At 38.0% G+C, this 17,585-nt stretch overlaps 1 protein-coding gene across 17 annotated transcripts in view; it reads right to left on the minus strand.

Annotated features, from left to right (window-relative positions):
- Nucleotides 1–7,947: 7,947 nt before the first annotated feature.
- Nucleotides 7,948–17,585, minus strand: part of nrg1 (neuregulin 1) — a 105,764-nt gene continuing 96,126 nt past the window's right edge. For 13 of the 17 annotated variants that reach the window (XM_051120850.1, XM_051120846.1, XM_051120848.1 and 10 more), the window contains 5 exons: nucleotides 16,790–16,892; nucleotides 16,540–16,654; nucleotides 15,284–15,417; nucleotides 14,705–14,905; nucleotides 7,948–10,775 (listed from right to left, as the gene is read on the minus strand). In XM_051120850.1, the coding sequence (XP_050976807.1) occupies nucleotides 10,085–10,775; nucleotides 14,705–14,905; nucleotides 15,284–15,417; nucleotides 16,540–16,654; nucleotides 16,790–16,892 (1,244 nt within the window). In that variant the 3' untranslated portion in view covers nucleotides 7,948–10,084. The remainder of the gene's footprint in view (nucleotides 10,776–14,704; nucleotides 14,906–15,283; nucleotides 15,418–16,539; nucleotides 16,655–16,789; nucleotides 16,893–17,585) is intronic. The other 4 variants (XM_051120852.1, XM_051120847.1, XM_051120849.1 and 1 more) reach the window with 1 other exon arrangement.

The following is a 17,585-nucleotide window of genomic DNA, read 5'->3' on the forward strand; positions in this document are numbered from 1 at the left end:
GGAGGTTAATCATAATAAACATGCTGCTACAATTAAAACAATAACATTAAGATACATTTAAAACAGTATATTTCTATTATCCCTCCTGCAGTAACTTCAGCAGCATGCACATCTTCGTTTATCTCAGGACTCCCTGGTGAAAAAACCAGCATATGCTGGTAAACATGTTTTGATGCTGGGATGCTGGTTAGGTATGTTTTGGTGCTGGTTTAAGCTGGTCCTTTGCTGGTTTATGCTGGTCCTTAGCTGGTTTATGCTGGTCCTTACCTAACCAGCATCCCAGCATCAAAACATGCCTACCAGCATATGCTGTTTTTTTCACCAGGGCTGTGGAGTCACCAGCAGCGCATAATGCAATGATATAATCTTCTAATGATAAAAACATATCATTTTAATGACATTTTATGTCATTATTACAAAAAGAAAAATATGTCAGTTAAACAACATAACATCTTTTCATCATGGCATAAAAGGTTGAGCACACTCCAATATGCGTTTTCCGTAAACCCATAGGCAAGTCACACATCGAGGATGCATGTTTTGCAATGCAATTGCATTCAGTGTGCATTCAGATGCCCGACCAGGCATATATGAATACTTTGGCTTGCCATATTTGAATGGGTTTGCCAGCTGCAAGAGTATCGGATCGGGACTCTGTATCAGCAGATACTCAATATTCAATGAATTGGATTGGATCAAGGGCACAAAAAAGTAAAAAAAAACTTAATCGGGACATCCCTAATAATAATATATGTGAGTGGAAGAGGTTTCCTATGATGTGCTATGATGTTTAATGTCCCTCATATCGTCTATCGTCCCATTTAGACGTTAGCAACCATTTTTTTCAAGACACAAGAGCTTTAAGAAACATGAGTAGGGTATTACTGATATATTTTATGTCATAGAATTAATCATGAACATGTCTTGAGCTTGTGTTAACTATAGATCGTATGTCATTTAACCAAAATGGAAGTGTTCAAATGCTATATCGTTTCCAGGTTTTAGGATTCAGTGGGGGTGTCCAATCCTGCTCCTGGAGAGCCAACATCCAGCAGAGTTTAGCTCCAAGCAGATTTTGGCCCTAATGCACTTGACTGCATTTTTTTATCTGGTTCAGGTGTGTTTAACTAGGATTGGAGCTGACCTCTGCAGGATAGTGTCCCTCCAGGAATAGGACTGGACAAACCCTGCTCCACAAGAATATTCTGAAGTACCAATTATTCGACAGAACTTGTAATAAATCCTTAAGCTGCAATCACATCAGGATTTGAGCATGTGAAAATACTTTAGACTGCAACACTGTAGCTTTTAGTTTTAAGCCCAGTATCTGATGTTTGTTATTCAAATCACAGGTCAGAGTTTACCAAAGTTAAATTCTGGTATGCAGGAGGATGAAACTTTAACTTTTCTGGTAACATTCAGATGGATGGAAGTGAATGGAGGGTGAAGTCTAGTGTGACTGCAAATATAGTAAATGTTTAAATGGATTGAATAAAGTAAACATACACATTTATTTGCACTGCACATGACACACATGACAGGATGTGATTCATGTACAAAAGCAACCTCTGAAAAAGAAGCTTTAACAAAATAGCTGTGTGTAACAAGACTATAACTACTGAAGATGAAAGCAGAGCATGTCCAATGAAACAAGTGCAAACCATAGATGTCAAGATGCTTAAACTGGAAAGCTGGTTAAAGACCTCATACACTTTTTTCAGCTAGGATGATAATATTATCCAAATAAATCACAAGTTATTCCACTAAATTCCACAGTGAACATTTCCTATATTGTCCTCTGAAAGGGGACATTGCAAAAACATATGTGACCCTGACATATGAAAACATATGTGACCCTGACATATGAAAATGACATATGTGACCCTGGACCACAAAACCAGTCGTAAGTAGCATGGGTATATTTGTAGCAATAGCCAACAATACATTGTATGGATCACAATCATAGATTTTTCTTTTATGTCAAAAATCATTAGGATATTAAGTAAAGATCATGTTCCATGAAGATATTTAGTAAATTTCTTACCGTAAATATATTAAAACTTAATTTTTGATTTAGTTTTTGCATTGCTAAGAACTTCATTTGGACAACTTTAAAGGTGATTTTCTCAGTATTTTTTTGCACCCTCAGATTACAGATTTTCAAATAGTTGTATCTTGGTCAAATATTGTCCTGTCCTAACAAACCATACATCAATGAAAAGCTTAATTATTCAGACAGGAAGCAAAGTGGGAGAGAGAGAGGATGAGACTGGGGAAGGTCGGGATTCGAGCTCAGGATGCCCGTAGTACAATGCTAGCCCACAAGGCTATCTCCGCCGACCCACCTATTGTTTCATTGATCTAGCAACACTTCCTGAGGCCACAGTTTCTGTCAAAGGTAAGGAAACATTTACATTTTGCAACATTAAATTACATCTGTGTGCTCTCTGTTGACAGCTGACCGGCAGCGTGCCAGCCTGGAATCCAGTGGAATCACAAACACATCTGTCTTCAGTGAGCACTGGATACAGGACAACATGCCCTTCATCACTGATCACACTCCACATTTTTCTCTCCATTTATATGGACAGTATTTTTGTTGCTGTGTTTTTGGGTTGTGTTTCATGTCTTTGAAATTATGTACTCAAATTACACTTATTTATTTGATGTCTGATCCACTCACAGTTTTGTTTCCCTACTATATTGATGGTTGTTACTGCACCTTAAAGGAACCTGCTGCCTTGTGTGGAAGGGGACTAGAGGTGATTTCGCAAGTCATCTTTATCAACTGAACTAAACATCAAAGGACTTCAAGACCTGTTTTGAGGCCCCACACAGTGAATTACAAGTTAATGAAGATAGGTAGAAGTTCTTCTAACATCAGTGATTCTATATTACTCTTTCTATTTTTTCTCTCACCTGTTTTGTTATCATGGTGGTGCAATTATGTTGACCAAAACACTGGGATGCACTGTCAGAGATGGGCAACTCTTCTGCTTCTTAACACTTTTCATCACAGCAAAACAATCTAACCTTAACAGTTTATTGTCCACTCACTGTTGCCTTTGTAGTAATTGTCCACTCATTGTCACCCTTATAGAGTTACTTATTTATCACAAAACGTTTAATATTTCATACAAAATTGTGCACTTCAAAGAATGTTTTCAGCAACTATATTAGGAACACAGTCGGAATCAGCCATGGAATGTTCAGTCCATTCAACTTCCAAGGAAGTTTTCCCAGCAATTCTGCAACAGCTGTGGCAATACAGCAGTGTGAAAGAGTTTCACTGGGCTCTGGAGGGTTACTCACTCTCTCCAATTAAGAGCTCAGGACACCAGCGGAGCTGTGGAGCCCCTCCACCAGAGAGGCTAAGTAAAATTTTTGAAGGCAGACGTTTCTCTGGGAATTTCTTTCTGTCGTAAAACAAAGTCACACTTATCCACGGAGCTTACTGAGTGGAAAAGATAAATTAGAGCATTTCCTAAGGATCAAGAGTTTGTAAAGTGCCATGTCCATGAAGCTCTTCTGTTATGAACAGCTTGCATGGTCAAGTTGTGTTATTTGTATAGCTCTTTCCATAACAAATGCATGTTTGGATGTTACATTGTCTTGGGCTCTGATGCACAGGGAATCTAGCATTAAATCAAGAAATCTCCTTTTGTCTCTTTGAGGGCCAGTGAGCAGTCACAGGTAGCTGAGTCTGTATTCTAAATTAAAACTGAGAGAGTGACTGAACATCAAACATTATTAGGAAGACTACTCCAGAGTTTAGGTACTTTAGTTTTATGACCTTGAGAAATGAAATGAAAATGCTATATTGTAGCACAGAACATTGGTTAATATAAATTAAATAGGTCATTTAGGGCCTTAAGTATGCAATATTTTAAAATCGATCTTTACACAACATAAAGACGAAAAACTGAGGTGATAAACTCATATTTTCTTGATCTGATAGTAACTCTTTCAGCTGCCTTTTAAACAAACTGTAGCTTGTTTATTGGAAATGCATGACAAACATCTAGTATCATCTAGCACTACAACAATTCAGTTTCGGGTTCATGAATGCGTGAAGTAGCTTTTCTGCATCAGAAACATAACATTCCATATCGCCTGGCAGTGTTTCTATAGTAAAAGAGCTGTTTTGGTAAATTGTGAAATATGATCGTCAAAAAACAAGTTGCTGTCTAATAGGCTATAACACCTCTGTCTGTGGAGGATGGAGAAACAGTACATGTTTATAGATGCAATTTGTATTACAAGATCTTATGTGTACAGGTGTTTGGTTCAACTATCGTTTGATCATAATTTAACAAAAGAAAATTCTAGTCTTCAATGTATTTTATTCACTATGTTAAAGGGTTACTCCACCCCAAAAAGAAAGTTTTGTCATTAATCACTTACCCCCATGTTGTTCCAAACCTGTTAAAACCTTCGTTCGCCTTCGGAACACAATTTAAGATATTTTGGATGAAAACCGGGAGGCTTGTGGCAGACCACTGATGGCAGATGGGCTGTTTTGACAATGTCTTTCACACTTTTCTGGGTCTTGACAGTGGTATTTACCTGGCAGTCAGTGGGACAGCCACAAGCCTCCCGATTTTCATCCAAAATATCTTAAATTGTTTTCTGAAGATAAACAAAGCTTTTACGGGTTTGGAATGACATGGGGGTAAATGATTAATGACAAAATTTTCATTTTGGGGTGGAGTAACCCTTTAACCTGGATGATTTAAACCAGGGGTTCTTAACTAACTAATCAAGGTCTTTGGGATTACTAGAAAGATACAAGCAGAGGAGTTTGATCAAGGTTGGAGCTAAAGTATGCAGGAAAGTGGACCTTCCCTCACGTCTTGATAATCATCTAGGTATTATCAAAAAATTTGAACATCAAAATCAATCGCAGGCGGCAGATCATTTTCTTATTTAGCGCCCAAACTCACAATCTACCCAACACTGTTCGGGACGCAGACACACTCTGTCAGTTTAAATCTAGATTAAAGACCCATCTCTTTAACCTTGCTTACACATAACACATCAACATATTTCCATAATTCAGATCCGTTAAAGGATTGTTAGGCTGCATTAATTAGGTCAACCAGAACCGGGAACACTTTCCATAACACCCGATGTACTCAGTGCATCTTCAGAAGAATGGCATCTACGCTAATATCAGTCTGTTTCTTTCTTATTCCGAGGTCACCTTAACCACCAGATCCAGTCTGTGTCCAGATCATATGGTCACTGCAGTCCCCCGGATCCAGTCCGAACCCAGCCCAGACGGTGGATCAGCTCCTAGAGACGACCTCTACAGCCCTGAATATCAGCGGAGACCACATCGACTAGATGAGCCCCAGAGGCGGATCCCCAGTGAAGACCTCGTCACCTAGATGGCTATTCTGTCACCGATGGAGTTTTGGTTCCTTGCCGCTGTTGCCTCTGACTTGCTTAGTTGGGGACACTTTTTCTCCAAACGATATCATATACTGTTTGAACTGAACTGAGCTGGATGATGACATCATTGAATCCAATAATGAACTGCCTTTACCTGAAAATTAAGTGTTTACTGTTGCCCTTTTGCATTATTGATACAATATTTCCTATTTAACACTGTACAGCCGCTTTGTCACAATTGTGTATTGTTAAAAGCAGTATTTATATAATAGTGACTTGACTTGACTTGACCTTGAGGGCCAGTAAATCAAGAAACCTCTGATTTAGATGTTTCATCTGGTCTAGAATCACAACCATTTTTTTTTTCCAGATCATCAGACTAAAAATCAGGAACTAGACTGTAACTGGAAGATGAAATGAGTCACCTTTTGGTTTCCTTTCACCCCAAATGATTGGATCTCTTCAGAAGACTTGAATTAAATGACTGGAATGGACTACTTATGCTGCCTTAGGTGCTTTTCGAAGCTTCAAAGCTTTGGTCAACATTCACTTGCATTGTATATGAGATATTCTTCTAAAATCCTTTGTTTGTGTTCTGGGGCCCAAGTTGAATCAATGATGAGAGAACTTTTATTTTTAGGAGAACTATTCCTTAAAATGCATGGAATCCTGGCAGACCAGTTACAAGTTGATTGAGAGGTATTTTAAACATTTTAGACATCTGACAGCACATACCTGATGGAATTAAAGAGTTTCTGTCCCATGACAGTTAAAACCTCATTCTTTGTTTAACGTAGTGCAGCTGGATCACTCCTGTGTTGCAGAGCAGTTTAAACTATGACTTTTAAAGCAATGACTTCTGTTGCAATTTAAGAAAATATTTCTGTAGGGGTTTAAAAGACTTTCAGAGCTCTTATACTTTACACTGATGAAAAATGAACAGAATAGCTATTAGGCCTATATGATGACTGAAATTAGCTCAGAAGGGCTTTGGCAGTTCATCTTACATGAGGACGTCGACTTAGAGTTTATTTTCATATTTTAACCATCTTTTTTAATTTTGACTTTAATAAAAAGGAAGGAATGTTGGAATGTGCGACAAAGTGACTAGTACTACAAAATATTACGAAACTCATCAAACTGCCTCTTGTATATATTCGTGCTGTTGTTTTGCTACCAAAATGGTCACCTGGATAATGTCATTAAGGAATAGCTTTTGATAGTTAAAAGTGACCTTGCATCGTCAAACACGATGAATAATAAAATGACTAATGAATACTAAAAATAAATAATTGAAATAATGAGTGCTTTTAAGCATTTCCAAATCAATCCTCCTCGGTTGGCCCGATAGCACAAATGTGATCTCACATCAGTGTTGCTTTCACAGGGTGCAAATTGTTCTCATCATCAGCTTATGGGAATATCCCATACAGTGTCTTTAATTGTACCTTCAAAACCATAATCATGAGAGAAATAAGCTTCAACAACCAAGTGAAACAGCAACTAGTGTCATGTCACTGATCAACAGTGCTGATATTAAATCACTGGTGGGACTTCTTCTTTAGTCTTCTTTTTCCCCATTTTTAGTGAGCAGTCTTGTTTTGGGATAAAAACAGTAGATATCATACCTTCTTCGATGTTCTATGAATTTCCCAACCCACAAAAGACTGTACCTGCCATTTCTAGACGGGCAATGTTACGTCTTTGTGTAAACTATTTATCTTGGCTCATGATACATGTGCACAGATTCTTGTCTCAGGGAATTTTTGGGTTTTTCCTGTTTCTGGCAAAAACGGAATTGTTCTCATAAATGCCACACGCTCCAGACATGCCATTAACATCTTTTGTTGGCGTGTGAGTTAACAGTTTAACAGTCAGTGAACCGGCAAACCATCAACGTAACACAAAAAGCTGACAATTTTGCTGATACGGCATGCATCCTGAGCTTCTGAAAGATAATCTATACAGTACTTTACAGCGAATGCAGTAATTTGCTTGGTTATTGATGTTTTAATCTTCCTTGTGAGTGAAAACCAGAAAAATAAAACTATAATGGATATTATGAACAAAGTTGATATTACATGACACTTCCTTAATTGTTGGCTGTTTTATTTGGTTGTTGAAGAGCACTAATGGGTTTTAGAGGGTTGATATCCTATTAAGCCCTTCCATCCATCCATCCTTTTTCCAGACTTGTCACAGGGATGCTGGAGTTTATCCCAGTGTCTCCTCGGGCTGTATGCAGGAAAACACTGCACAGATAACTTTAAATAACTTTAAGTATTTTTTGGCCAGCATTATTTGACTCGGTTTCTGTGAATATCTAAAATTAAAATTGTAACTTTTGACATGAGTTGGAAAAATCTGTCACCAGCAATAATGATACCCGCCCCAACTGATATGCCGATACGGGTCCATCTGCAGCCAGACAGCACCGATAAATCCATGCAAATGTACACACTTCAAAGTGAATCAAATGTGTCTGAGTGTGCCTCAACTTATTTTAACAGCTTAGAGAATGACATTGCAAAAATAAAGAGATCCAACACAATGTAAAGCTATCATACATATTGCCCAGTCACTTTATAGAGTTGTTCACACAAGAGTAGATGAAAATGAACATTTCGTTCTCAGAGTGTGGTCATGTCTCGATTGACATCTCTGCCCATGCTTGTTTGCATGTGTTGTGCAAGGCATGCCTGTGTTTGTCCTCCTGTGCTCATGCAGCTATCAGAACGACATGATTTTTTGGAGATTTTCTGTTCTTCCTTTATGTTCATCGGCAATGTAGAGATCAAACAACAAGCCGGAAATCTGCTATGCTGGAGCACCGATGCATACAGAGATCACACTTCTCTATAGGTTAGTTTGAATATTTCAGCAAAAGGTAATAAACCATTTCATCCAAACAGTAAATGATAAGCCATTTCTGAAAACAAAACCGAGATGGAAGAGGTTGACGTCACCTTTAAAGCAGTCATCTGTCCGCACACTGTATCGTATCCAAAATCAAACATCAATCAAAGGTGGCCTGAATCGTTACATAAAGGCTCATGTTAAAAGCAACATAACAAAGGCTGTTTTCAAGCGTCCCAGATGCAGTTCAGCTCATTTTAATTGTACAACCAGGTTCATGGATATTTGTCATGGTGAACATTTATTGTTTTTGAATGAGAGTTTGAATAACAGAGTCTAGGCCTAAATGGCAAAACAACACACAAATATATTATGGAGTGATGAGAAGAAGAAAAAAAAAAACACTAAAAATAAGGTTTAGTTGATGTACCCAACGACTGCAAATATCTCTTATTATCATTGCTATTAAAATATAGATTTATAGACGCTAGATTCCATAAGGCCCAGATAATAAATAAATAAATAACAAATAAATAAAGAAAATAAATACAACAAAACGGGCCACATTTCATTCAAACGAAAACTTAGGGGAAAAGGCCTTCACACACTAGAGCAAGCTTTATAGTGAGCTCTAGGTTAAAAGTGTTGTTTGTGTAACCAGTTCCTTCTGTTTAGCAAGCTGGATAGACTATTAGAGGCTATTTTCAGTAAAACCTTGTGAATACATAAGTTACTGTAGTAATCTGGTGACGCAAACATAGCAAAATACTGTACAACAGGTGATTTGTTCTTTAAATGATCACACATATACACATAAACATGATGAAAATTAACATGACACAAAAGAACACTTTGAATATAATGTAACATTCTACATGGATAGCAAAGGACAAATGTTAAAAAATGGACAATAACTAATAAAATAAAATATAGGAATAAAAACGATGTCAGTATCATAAAAGTGGTGCTGTAATTTTCCCAAATTGCCTTGCTTGAGAAGCCAATGAGCACGATCGACAAAGTGAGCCATATATTCAGTCATTCAGTAATAAATAGAAACATTTATATGAACGAAAAAACAATCTGATCTAATAGCTGTCTCATAGAATTAATGTCAGCTATACATGGCAACCTTACTACAAAACAGAATAAAGTGATTACGTGTGATTAATAGCTGATTGTACATGATTTGCTTCTTGTGAGTCTTTTTTTAGCATTTATTATTATTTTCTATAGCTTTTGAATTTTCTTGTTTTCGGTTTGCAGCAGTCACACTTCATATTTTAAATCAAAATGCATAAATAATTTTCAATGTAATTAAAAACAAACACAGTACGGTTAGTCCCCGTAACCCACAGCACTGCATGTTTGTCTCTCTTATCTGACACAGTTCAGTTCATGGAGCTCATGATCTGAATCAGGTGTGTTAAATAAGAGAGAGGAAAGCCACTGTGTTAAGAGACCATGATGCATTTTTACACTTTAATCAAATTGCAAGAGTGCTGGTGGAAGATTTTTTCTTTTTTTTCTCAGTCACACAGAATTTATTTTGTTGCCTTAAAGTCATGAATATATGGCCCAGTGTCATGATGCAATTCTTTTTTCTTCAAACATAAATTAAAAGGCACCATTGATTATATTTTTTTCTGCCATTGAAATACTGTGACCTCAGCTACATGTGAATGGCACTTTTTTCCATGACACAAACACGTCGTACACATATATAAAAGTCTTTTCACTACATCACTAAAATAAAAGTTGAAGTTTTTCTTTTTGCAATACTTAATTATAGAAAATAAAGGTTTAGTGGTGATTTTTTTCTTCAATGCATTTTTCACACAGCTATAGGATCTTGGTTGGCCATGACAGCCGTCAGTCTGCTCTGCAGGTCGTGCTGCGGCGAGAGGTGCAGTGCGGGGTTAGTTCTGTTGCCCTCCAGCCCGTCCAGAACAACTGAGCCTGCGGCCACGGCCAGAGGGTTCTGTAAGCCGAGAAACGGCGTGTCCTCTCCCACCCGCTCGTCCTCGGTTTCGCTCTCTGAGCTGCTGCTCTCTGAGTTACTGCCGCTGATCGGCTCCAGTGCCGCTGGGCCCGTCTGACCGCTCGGCTGAGTTCTTGAGCTACGCTGACCGGCGCTGGGGCTGTGTGGGGGGGACGACGGGGCGGGCGCCGCAGCTGTGCTTTGGTACTGCTGTGAACTCTCGTACTCCTCGTGCTCCACAATGTGCAGAGGGCTGGCCAGAGGGCTGGGCAGCTCCAGGCCGTGATTGTAGTGAGCGGAGTTGCGGAGATTATGGCCTGACTTCTGGCCCTGGTTCAAACCGGATTTGTCACGCAGGATCGGCGGTGTCCGGAACAGCAGGGGGCGCTCCTCCTCCCCCGAGGGACTCGTTGCCATGGAAGGAACTGAGGTCGCCAGGCTGGACAGAGGAGCTGACATCTCGGAGGGAGGCGAGGAGGGCGTCACCGGAGAGAGAAGCCCCACGGGGGACAGACGGGTGGGTGTAGTCATGGCCGAAACGTACCTTGTGGAAGAAATACAAACTTACTTTACAGTTGCTATCATGATTGCTACCTCACCATCAACTGATAAGCTGTGTCATCTTTCGAAGGCTGTGCCCAAATTCTGGGTTCAGCCCGATGGGTCATTTTTCAAATCCAAATTCAAATTTATTTGTATAGCGCTTTTCATGATAAATATCATTGCAAAGCAACTTTACACCAAATTAAAGTTTTTACAATATATTTAGTAGTAGCTTACTAGTGGTGACTATGTCAAGTTGATGTACATATGGCAGAAATGTATGGTAAAGATCAATTAATGACGTAATCAAACATTTTATTGAGTTGTTTTTAATATTTTTACCCAGGTGCTGGGTCATTCTTAACGCTGGGTTATTTTTTTCTACCCAACTGCTGAGTTAAGCCTGTCTCTGACGAAACAACCCAGTTGCTGAGTTACAATAAGGGCGGAGGCTGTTTGAGTCAGATCTCAGCACTGCTGATTTAGTGTACTTCTTTAGCGAAATTAGTTTGTATACATTTTATTTAAGTCTTTACTGTGCTGTAAATTGTACTATTTTACGCAACGCAACATAAGGACGAGATGTCAGTCAGCTGTGTCAGTAGCGATCACTTCGCATAATGGAAACGCCTTTTGCCTTGCATAAAATAACTGGATTTTATTCGTTGTACTACTGAGTTTAATTTAATTTAATGTTAAAACATGTTCTCTAATGCCAGTACTGTTTGTTTATGGGCATTTTTTGGAGTCAGTCATGGCATCTTTCAGCTACAAGTGAAATCTGAGGCCACGGTCTGAAGTTCGTACTTCCCCCTGCGAACAGCAGGCCTTCACCGGCTCAGATATCAGCAACACACCGGCATGAGAATTAATGCTACTTCGGTAAAAAGCGATTACAGAGAACATCTGAATACACTAAAATTAAAATGCTACACTTAAATGTTACTTTTATTTATGTCTAAAATGCTTGTTAAACAAGTTTAAATGTATGTAATATTGTAAACTATGCTGTATTAATCCAAATAAATACAATTTGTCCTATTTTTATCCATGGGTGTTCTTGTTCAATAATAAATGTTCATCTTCTGATTATTTTTTAACCAATAGTTGACTTAAATTAAATTACCCAGCATGTTTGGTAAAAATAATAAATCCAACCAGCTGGGACAAAATAACCCAGCATGTGTTCTGTCCAATATTTACCCAATATTTAAATAATGCAGAATTAAAAACAACCCAACTTGTGTAATTTGGCTACCCAGCATTTTTTGGAGTGTATATTTCTTGGTTGCATACATTATCGAACATGTCTTAATTAAAAAAGTGAAATTATAAAATTCTACCTTGTGAGGCATACTCTAATTTCATTCTTACTTTCGAACACTTGCTTTTCTGAAATAAGACATTCCCTGTGGCTACGTTTACATGCAACAAATCATCAGTTAGTAAATGAATTGATGGCTCAATTGGACTAAGGCTGCATTTACACTGGCACAAAAAATACATTTTTTGCTCACATCTGACACAGATCTGAATTTGTTAATCGGAATTAATCAGATACACATCTGATATTTGGAAATCTGACCTACGTGTAGACGCACATATCCAATTCCTATCAGAACTCCCAATATGAGGACGACATGTTTGCCTATAAAGATAGTGTTTTAATGCTGGCATCCTGTATGCATCGCATTTTATTGAGATGTAAACTTTGGTCACACTTTATTTTTAGGTCCAGTTCTTGCTATTAACAAACCATTAACTTTGAGGCTTTTGGCTCAATAAACTCCTAATTTGCTGCTTATTAATAGTTTGTAAGGTAGTTGTTAAGTTCATGTATTGTAGAATATGTAGAATATGGTCATGCAGAAAAGGTGCTTTATAAGTACTAATAAACAGCCAATATGTTAATAATAAGTATAGGCTATAATAATAAGGCTATAATAATAAGTTACTGGTAAGAAATGTTCCCTGTACTAAAGTGTTACCTAAACTTTATATAGGTAAGAAATTGCACATTTGAGAAATTGCTGGTTTTCAACCCCTGCCCCATGAATTTTATAAATTCAACAGCTTCGCTACTAAAAGCTACATTATATTTCTCAACAGTGAGGTGATAACGTATACGTTTTTGTTATCAAACCAACAAGCTTCACCTGTTCGGAAGCTGAAAATTACTGTTATTTTTCTGTCTTTATCTGTTAATTCAGATTTTGTGCCAATCAGCATGAATTACAGTATATAAATAATTTTAATAGCAAGTCCATTTAAAACCCAAGGGTCTACCAAGTGCATAGTAAAGCGATCACTGACTCATTTTGGGTGGGAATTATTGTAAACATAGATATCGGATACCAGTCATGACTGAAGTGAATGTAAACAGGCGGGCCTAAAAAAACGGTCAAAAGTTTGGATCTGTGCATTAAGACATGCCGTGCAAATGTAGCCTAAAAAGCCTTCATGTAAACACATTCATTGATCCGACTGAACTCAATCCAAATGAAATTTCGACTGGACTGGAAGGGGTGGTGTAGACTTTTCTAATCTGTTCGAGAGGATGTGTAAACTCTTTATCAGATTGAAGACTGAAACTGGAAAGTACTATGCATGTGAGACGTACAACTGGCATAATGATGTATGAGGTGTGAAACGAGCTGTCATGTTTTTGTAGAATGAAGTCATGTTTTTTTTTTTAAATTCTCCTTCCACTCATTGTCTATAAAGTGGAGCAGAACAACATCCGATCAGTCCTCACTTTATACTCTTATCCACAGACAGCTTGTTTTGGCCACGGGAATGAGCGATTTTACTGCTTGATAAATAAACGCAACACAACTTCATGTGCTCGTCGGCTCCTAATTGACACCCAAAATACATAAATATTAAGTCTGGTCTTTACAACGAAAAGAAGCAATGGCAGGAGAATAGTATGTGCAAATAGGGGGAAACTCTATATATTTGCACATGTCAAAAGATCAAATCCAATATTGAAACTTGTGACAAACAAATGTGCACATCAATCTGATTGCTTTATTTAGCATTCATGTAAACACTATGTTCTGATTCATTATGAATCTCATTCCTACTGAAACAAAAAGTGTTCATGTTAACATAGCCATTGACATACTGTATGTGGCTGACAAATACAACCTCTTGAGGGACATGAACATCAAAATCAGACAGCAATAGCGCTGGAGAAGCTGCTATGAATCTGCACCAAGCCACTAGTATAGTACTACAATAAGAGCTGCTCTTCCTTGTTTTCTGTGTCCAGCTCTGTTTTGTGCACAGTTGAGCACTGCACATTAAACACACCTAATTCAACTCATCACATTGTTAGTAGAGACTGAAATGGAAACAGGTGTGTCAGATAAAAGATGTGCTGTTGTCTACACAAGTGAGAGAGAAAAATCAGGCTATGAGCAAATAATGTGTTCTTGGACATCACTGGACACATGTGTGTCACATGCACTGTCTGCGAGACGGAGCAGAACGTGACGAGTCCAGTTTATTTTGGGCTTGAGTAGCTAAGTACACTAAAACTGCTTTTTTGAATGAGCGAATTATGGATTTAATCGAGGGGGCCAACTTTAAAAGATTTTTCTTTTTTTAAATCTATTAGCTTACGTGAATCATATGAATGAGCTGTTTCACTAGAGTGATTCAGACTTACCAATGAAACGTGAGGGAGAAAACATTTTAGCAGAATTTGGTAACAACCTCAGTTCACATGGCAGTAAAGCTGAACGCACAATATAATGTGAAAGAGTCACACTACAGCACCAACTATTTTCAACATGCAAAAATGTTAAATTAGGTGCTTCTTTTTCTTAGTTACTCACTAACACTGACAGACAGACAGAATATTTATTTATTTATTATATTATTTGTTATCAATGAAGACAGATGGGATCATGCAGTAAACGGTACCTCTCGCTGTAAGGCGAATCTCTGCAAGAGCCCTGTGTTTCTCTGGAGCTCTTCAGGTAATCGTTGAGCTGATGAACACCTCCTGTAGCGTTTAGACGCCCCCTGTGACCAGGTGTACCATGACGGCAGTTCTCCGCCGATGACTGCATCAGGACTGCATGACTGTCTGAAACCACACTCTCTGCTTTTCCATTACTCCAGCTGTGAGAAGCCAAAGGCAAAGCCACTCATCAAACATGTCATCTAGTCATGTGTTGTTCATTCACAATGATTCTTCATCTTTAAACAGTGACTACCATTGCCTACAAACACATTTTAATGGTTCCATGGATACAAAGACTCACTTTTTAAAAAAAAAATGCATACTGATTTCTGGTTTCTACAGAACAATATGTCAAAAATCTCAGGAGCTAATCTTTAAAAAAAATTCTAAAAGAATAGGACTTTTTATGTCAGAAATATGTTGCAGAAAAAAACTTTAAAGACATTACATTATATTTAGACTTTCAGTATAAATATAATGTTACATTATAACTTCCTGTAAACTTCGCTTTGCAAGAATGTAGGATTGTACTGTACCACTGGCTGGAGGAGTGAGTCATGGCAGTGGACGGATGTGTTGATGATGTGAACCCGTTTGTAGAAAGAGATGTTTCCATTTCTTTGTCCGTCACATGCACATGAGAAGAGCCAGCATTTTTTGGCATGTAATGCTGAAATCAGACATAAGTTGATTGTTGTATGACTGTTTTTCTTACAGGATACTATACGCTTGTTTAACATCATAACAACTATTTTTACATTATTTAATATTTGTTTTTAGTGGACTGATACAATACTTGGTGACCACTAATCGTAATTTTGATTGCATTAAAGGAGAAGTCCACTTCCAGAAGAAAAATTTACAGGTAATGTACTCACCCCCTTGTCATCCAAGATGTTTATATCCTTCTTTCTTCAGTCGATAAGAAATTATGTTTACTGAAAAAAAAACATTCCCAGATTTTTCTCCATATAATGGACTTCAATGGTGCGCCCAAGTTTGAACTTCCAAAATGTAGTTTTGCAGCTTCAAATGGCTCTAAACGATCCCAGCCAAGGAAGAAGAGTCTTATCTAGCGAAACGATCGGTCTTTTTTGAAGCAAACTGACAATTTATTTACTTTTTTACCTCAAAAGCCTCATCTTCTCTCATCTCTGCGATGTGCATGCATAGTCTGTGTAATACAGTTAGGGTATGTCGAAAAACTCCCGTCTCGTTTTCTTCTTCTTCTTCTTTTTCTTCTGCGCAATCATCCAACATATTTTAAAAGAAAGCTGCCGCCACGGTCCTTACCGTCTTTACTGGGTGTTTTGAGTGAATATTTGAATTTATTCACATACAATTGATTGTTTTAAAAATGACCATTCGTTTTCCTAGATAAGACTCTTCTTCCTCGGCTGGGATCATTAAGAGCTATCTGAAGCTGCATTTAAACTACATTTTGGAAGTTCAAACTTGGGGGCGACACTGAACTCCACTACATGGAGAAAAATTCCCAAATGTTTTTCTCAAGAAACATAATTTCATATCAACTGAAGAAAGAAAGACATGAACATCTTGGATGACAAGGGGGTGAGTACATTATCTGTAAATTGTTGTTCTAGAAGTGGACTTCTCCTTTAACATAAATAGCATAATTTTTTGAGAATGACTTATCTCAAATCCCAAATAGAGGACTATAACTGCAGTGCACAGGATTAAAAATATTTCTCTCCGACATCATTACCGCATGGTTTTATTATATCAGCATGATGTTGTAGATGCTTAGGGTCTGTGCAGTGTCGATACTCACATTGACCAGCTGCAGGTTTTCGGGTGGAGGGTGGGGGTGCTGAGGGCCTTTGGCCGCAGCGTTTCGCTCTCGTAAACTCTGCCGCAAACGATCATGCAGCTTTTTCCTCTGTTTCCTACATGTGCCAAAACACAAACAGTTCTTAGACTGCAGGAGATCGCATTCAACCACTATCAATAATTTATATGGCTCATTTTAGTTTTTGAGTAAAACATTAGTACAAACTAAGACATTTCAAAAAGTGAATTACTTTGTTTTGCAGTAAGCCACCACACACATGATGCCAACAACTAGAAGAGCGATGCAGATGCCTGTTATAGTCAAAACGCGTTTCTGATAGAGCTCCTCAGCTTCTGGAAGAGAGGACAGACTGCTTTTGAAGCTTCCAGGTGAAACACACACACATCACACACATCTCAGTCACATTCTTACTTGGAATAGTTTTTATAATAATAACTATGTCAACAGATTTCCAAGTAAGAACAGAAGCTCGCACACATGTATGTTTCCAGTGACTCTGGAGCGTTTAATTAGACTGCTGCTAGGACACACAGATGCTTATTGATCTCAGGATGTAGTTTTGCTGAGAGGGGAGGGGAGGAGACAACGGGACGTGTTAATTCAAGGTCAGTTCAGAATCATCATGTCATCACAATTACATGAAATGCAAACTCTGCAGGGCCTGAGGCCTCTGGGATGTCTTCAATGCTCAGTCATGCATTTCACTCATTTCATTATGAGGTTTAATCACAACATTGACAGACTGAATTTATCGAAGCCTTCAGCAAGTTGTGTTCTTTTTCCACATTGTTCGTTGTTAGTCTGTTTTGATTATATTTTTGTGAGCAGTCCATAGATCGCTAAAGGCTTTAATAAAAAGTCATGAACTGGTAGTGGTGCAATCTCACAGACTGAACTGAATGACTGAAAATGTGTCTTTTTTCATGCCAAAGACCCCATGAAATAGTTTGACAAGCCTATTTTTGTTTCCTGTGTTGATGTGTCACATGGGTCACAGCTAATTTACTATAAATGGCATTTAGTTT

Source organism: Labeo rohita, chromosome 10 (assembly GCF_022985175.1).
Source record: "Labeo rohita strain BAU-BD-2019 chromosome 10, IGBB_LRoh.1.0, whole genome shotgun sequence".
Lineage (NCBI taxonomy): Eukaryota > Metazoa > Chordata > Actinopteri > Cypriniformes > Cyprinidae > Labeo > Labeo rohita.